Source organism: Microcaecilia unicolor, chromosome 6 (assembly GCF_901765095.1).
Source record: "Microcaecilia unicolor chromosome 6, aMicUni1.1, whole genome shotgun sequence".
Taxonomy (NCBI): domain Eukaryota; kingdom Metazoa; phylum Chordata; class Amphibia; order Gymnophiona; family Siphonopidae; genus Microcaecilia; species Microcaecilia unicolor.
In genome coordinates, this window is record NC_044036.1 from 64893359 (window position 1) to 64899358 (window position 6000).

Sequence of the window (6000 nt, forward strand, 5' to 3'; positions counted from 1 at the left end):
CGGTTCGGGCAGTCGGTGCTGCAGAATCTGTTTGGGGTGTAAATCCAACTCCACCCTCCAGGACCCGAATTTATTCTGGTCAGGCTGCACTCTCAGTTAGTTGTTCTTCGTAGGTCAATTTCTGTTATACCCTTGCTGTTGTGAGGTTCAATTGACCTGGGTTCTTGTTTTGAGTGAGCCTGAGAGCTAGGGATACCCCAGTCGTGAGAACAAGCAGCCTGCTTGTCCTCGGAGAAAGCGAATGATACATACCTGTAGCAGGTGTTCTCCGAGGACAGCAGGCTGATTGTTCTCACCTACCCTCCCTCCTCCCCTTTGGAGTTGCGTTTTTGATCCTTTTTGCTTGTCATTCAACTGAGCGGCAACGGTCGCGCATGGGCGGGAAGACGGCCGCGCACGCGCGGTGGGCATACCCTGCGTGCGGAACCGCCCGCGAAGTTTTGTTCCAGTTGGTGGGGGCTGCCGTGGACGTCAACCCAGTCGTGAGAACAATCAGCCTGCTGTCCTCGGAGAACACCTGCTACAGGTATGTATCATTCGCTTTTTCTAACGTGGGTAACACATGAAAGGGATCTAAAACTGGCTTACAAAAATGGCCACTACCTCATGGACTACCGGAAACAAAACATGGCACACTCTGACCCAGTTAGCAGGGGGGAAAAGCACCATGGGAGTAGAGCCCAGTACCCTACACCCACCACAATGCATTGCTGATATGACTCTGCAGGGCACCTAACATAAAAGGTGTCACACTCACCCGAGAGCCACATCACAATCATGGAAAGGCTGTCAGACGATACAACACATTCTGCTGTCATGGAGGTGGGTACGGGATTTGAGGCTGGCATACAGGCTGGCAAAATAGGTTTTCATTTTAATTTTGTAGTATGGGAGGGGCTTGGTGATCACTGGGGGAGTAAGGAGAGGTCATCCCCCATTCTGTCCGGTGGTCATCTGGTCAGTTGGGGCACCTTTTTGAGACTTAGTCGTGAAAATAAAAGGACCAAGTAAACCCGGCCAAATACCGCTTAACGCCGCTTTTTTTTCCATTATCGCCGAAAGCTGGCCATCTGGTAGCCACACCCATGCCCGCCCATGCCCTGCCTTCGCTTCGCCAGTGACACACCCCCTTGAACTTTCACCGGCGAGGCGACGGGAAAGCGGCGATGCTGTTAAAAAGCCAGCTTTCATTTATACGCTTCTAGCCGCTTTTGCGAAATCGCCAGCGATCTCCCGATTTGTGTTGGAAGATCGCCAGCGAAAAGTTTCGATTATAAGCTGGATAGTCTCTTTAGACAAAGGAACTGGTTTGCACTGCTTTCTTTCTGTTTTTCCAGCCAAGCATCATTGTATTTAAATATTCAAAGGCTTTTGCATGTGCTGGTCCCACATCAGCACTAACTGGTGATCATCATTGGTTTCTGATTCCTTGTGTTTCTTGTCTTGTACTGATTCCTCAATTTCATCTTCTGTTATGATCTGATATCATGGATCATTAGTGCCACTGCATATCCATTCACTGACATTCTCTATATCACAATTGAAACAGCCAGGAACTATAGAACAGGCTTGGCCAGCCTACGGCCCACGGGCCAGAATCTGGCACACCAAGAACTTTTTTTTGGTCCTCGGAAGCTTGGACATTCTTGTGATGTTTACAGTGGGATTCCTGCTTCCCCACCACAACTCAGCTCTCTGTAAGCTTGAGCCATGTGGTGCTAGATGTTCAGGTTGGTTTTATAGTTTCAAGTCTCGTGAGACCAACCTGAACTTCCAGCACCACATGGCCCAAGCTTGCAGAGAGCTGTGTTGCAGTGGGGAAGCAGGAATCCCACTGTTTCTTCTGCAGCTGAGGCCAGGTGAGGATAAAGAGACTGTGTGAAGACTTGGGAAGGGGTACATGAGAGAGAGAGAGAGACCGAGTGAAGGCTGGGAAGGGGACAATGCACCATTGTATTTTGCCACTATTTGACGAAACATGTGGCAAAATACGATGGTTCATGTTTTGCCCCTCCAACTGTTACAAAATATACAATGTAACCCCTGAAAGAAAAAGGTTGGACAAGCCTGCTGTCCATTGTTTTTAAGGACATCATCTTCTTCTTATCCTCCTTCTCAATGTCTTTCTGATTTGTTTAGAATAATGTTCCACATATTTTTTAGGATTTGTTTTTTAGCTAAATTCAAAGCATCAGCAACCATGGATGAACAATTTTTTATATTCAATTCTCTTATGAATTGGAAAGGGCACAGTTTTCTGTGATGCATCCCCACTCTCATTGATGTCATTTTCTGAGAGGCCAGCACATGCCACAAGGATGAATTGCTGGAAAGGTACAATGGGGAAGGTTCAGAGAGGGGGCAGTTGTTGGGTCACTGTCACCGTTGGAGGAGAGGGAAACAGGGTAGTGATGCGCTGTTGCTGGATGGGTCTGTTACAACCCAGGCCCACCCATCGCTATGCTACTGTGCACCGGTCCGGATAATTGGCTATCTAGATAACCAGCGTTCAGATAATTGGCGTTCCACTGTACTAGGACAAAATTGTTGAAAATTGCCATTTTGATTAGCTGAAACTGACCTACCAGTAAAAAGCCACTGCAATGAAAGATAAGTTTTGGGTTGATTATTCCAAAAAGTAACTTCAAAGAACAGAATGGATGTCTCCCTCCTCTACATCTGCCATCTAAAACCTATTTTTTCTTTCAGGTCACTTCTATCCATCTTTCTGTTTTCTGCCCCTGTCTCTCCAATCTCCATAGTCATCTCTTTAACTATCCCTCTTCTTAACTCCCATTTTTGGTCTTATTCTTCCAACTCTCATCCTCATTGTTCTTCCCAGTTTTCATTTCCTTCTTTCTGTCTGTCACCCTCTCAGTAACTCACCATCTCCACTCACATCCCAATTGTGCTAACAATCTTTCCAACCATCTCACTTGCTCTTTTTCAGCCCATCTTCTCTTTCACTTCCTTCCCAGCCCCTATCTCTTTCATTCTGTTTAACTATTTCACCCTAGTCCCCATCTTTTCCTTTTCTTAACCCCTATCAAGCCTTCCAGCTCTCACCCTCTCATCTCTTAATCCTCTCCTCTGTGACTACTCCAGTAGACTAGTAGGACTTGGCAGGGTAGCTTGGCATCACACAGCAAGAGACAGTGAGCACAGTGGCCAGATCCATTCCTTCAGTGATGCTCTTCACGTTCAGGGCACTGTGTGCCATGGATGACAGACCACCAGGGACTGTTCTTGATCAAGGACCTATGAGCCTACCCTCTGACCCAAAAAAATGGAGTAAGGCAGGAGAGGGAGCAAAGCCTGACAGTCTTCTGAAAGACCAGGTGACCTGGTTTGTCTGCACCCTTATACATTCCTGAAAGAATCATGGGATGGGGTGGGGAAGGGACTTGATGAACCACCTTTCTGTAGTTACAATCAAAGTGGTTTACATATTATGTACAGGTACTTATTTGTACCTAGGGCAATGAAGGATTAAGTGACTTGCCCAGCGTCACAAGGATCCGCAGTGGGAATCAAACCCAGTTCCCCAGGCCACTGCACTAACCACTAGGCTGCTCCTCCACTCCAAAGTGGCAACATATTTCTAACATGCAGTAATTAAGCATATGAGTTAGCTGGAACTAGTAAACAGAGTAGTTTATAAGCCATTCTTTGCCTTTTAAGTAAAAATCAGCAATATAGTGGATAGTGACAATATTCAGTCTGCTATCTGGATAACTTAGGGCAGAATGCCATTATCCAGATAAGTTCAAGCATTGATCACCTTACCTAGATATTCAACACTAACCACTATCAGGATGGTGACATGAAATAATCAGACCATTGTTAACTGCCAGAGCCAGTGTTAAAAAAAATCCTGACTGTGGTGGCCGAATGTTGACCTGATAATTTTATTGGCAATTGAATAAATCAGGCCAGCTTGATGACTGAGTGATAACAATGACTTCCACCATGTAGGAGTTCAGTATCCAGATCCAGTCTTTTGACAGGAGCTGGGGACACAGCAGAAGCAATGTTCATATCCCCTAGCGAGGAAGGGAGTTTCCACCGTCATTTTGGAGTCACTGCTGTCTGAAAAGTGCCTCTGTTCCACAGAAAACCTTGATCAGTGACTCTCAGGATGACTGGGTTAGACAGGAGGGAAGAGAACAAATAAGTCTGGAAAACTCTTTTTTTCAAGCAGTCTATTTGAATAGTGGAACAAGACATATCCACCAAATTAATATTCTGTGCTGCAGTAAATCAGATCAGTTGTAAAGGGAACAGACATTTGATTGAGGTTATATCTGAATTTAACCGTAGAACGTAGTGCAACCTTTATATTATATTTATTATATTATGTTTTGTTTTCAGCTGCAAGATATGATATAAGAATGAGTGAGAATCGCCTGCAACTAAAAGATCACTTTGAGAATGCCACTGCCATCAATACCTCCAGTCTAAAACCACAGCCGGCTGGCTCCAGTGAAACCTTTTCCTTTACACCTGACAATTTAGTACTCAAAAATGGTACTAAAATCTACTTTGCATTACGTGCATTTGACAGTAGTAACCTTCCTTCAGGTACCTCTAATACAGCAATGGCAGCCTTGTTTATTCCTCCCACACCTGTTCCTACTACAGCACCTGTTCAAATTACAACACATGATCCTTCTACAGCACCTGTTCAAACTACAACACATGATCCTTCTACAGCACCTGTTCAAACTACAACACATGATCCTTCTACATCTGCTGGTCCTGAGAAGTCTCCTGCATTCAGTGTGACAGTTGTGGTTCTCATAGTATGTGCCACAGCGATTATAGTTTCTCTTATTTCAAGTATAACTATATGCATTGTAAGTGGGAACAAGAAAAAGAGGAAACCAGAAACTGGATTTTGATAAGATGACATTTTAGTTTGAAATTTGTAGTTTTTCTTATTTGCATATTTTCTTTGAAAATTGATAAAGAAATCCTGAATATACTGACATTAGACATAATAGGGATGATATTGAAAAGCACTTATGCAGCTGACAGCTGGTGCTGACAGGTATTTTTTTAAAATCCCCCCTCCCCATAAAACATATATATTCTAGCCATATCTGTTTCTGAATGGACAGAATTTATGCGTTTTAAACAGGCAGGATTTAAGGTGGTCTGGAGGCAGATAAAAAAAACTTTGACGGAGAGCAATGAAATTCAGCTCATCATATAGCTCATTAACCCTGTATTCAAAAGGGTTTAACCAGGCAGGAGAAGCAGTTAAATCACACTGAGAGAGCTTGGAGGGGATGCTCAGCAGCATTTAACTGGGCCAGTGCCACTGAATATCTCCTCTGAGCACCGCAGCACTGTCCAGTTAGTGCTAGGGGTGGCCCATGAACTGACCTTGGTTAGCAACAAATTCAAATTCAGTCCGCTATCTTGTTGAGGAAATGGGTAAAGTAGGACAGTCAAAAGGCTGTGCTAACTTTATCTGCTAAGCTACCTAGGCATTGGTCTGCATATCGGCAGGTGCCCAGATAACTTCTAGGTTTCAACTCTGAACCAGATGTTCAATGTCAGTGCCTGCACATGACCCAGGATTGAATATTTGGGCTGCATTCAGCACACAGAGGGGGTGTATCAGCCAGTATCCCCTGGATTCTATATAAGACGTAGCACGCAGCCAATTTATGAGCGCTACTCAATTGAATAATGAGCCAATTAGTGATAATTGGCCAATAACAACCAATTATCATCAGTAATTGGCAATAATTAGAATTTATACGCACTTATTCGGTGTATTCTAGAAAGAGGCACTTTTAATTCCAACACATGTAGCTGAAAAGGGGTTGCGGCCATAGGAGGAGTGTGGGAGTGTCAGGGGCATTACTTGGATTAATGCTTGTTTTTATAGAATTTTGGGGAATGTGCATACATTTAGGTGTGGGTATTTACACCAGGTTTTCAGTGGAGTAAATGGCCGCACCTAAATGTATGCACATTCCCCTAGTGTGA

The 6000-nt window shown here is 44.3% G+C and overlaps 1 protein-coding gene across 1 annotated transcript in view; it reads left to right on the forward strand.

Annotated features, from left to right (window-relative positions):
- LOC115472441 (calcium-activated chloride channel regulator 1-like) overlaps positions 1 to 4978 on the forward strand; it is a 168322-nt gene extending 163344 nt beyond the window's left edge. Inside the window, exon 16 of the mRNA XM_030206730.1 lies at positions 4372 to 4978. Within this exon, the coding sequence (XP_030062590.1) occupies positions 4372 to 4901 (530 nt within the window). The 3' untranslated portion in view covers positions 4902 to 4978. The remainder of the gene's footprint in view (positions 1 to 4371) is intronic.
- The last annotated feature ends 1022 nt before the right edge of the window (positions 4979 to 6000 follow it).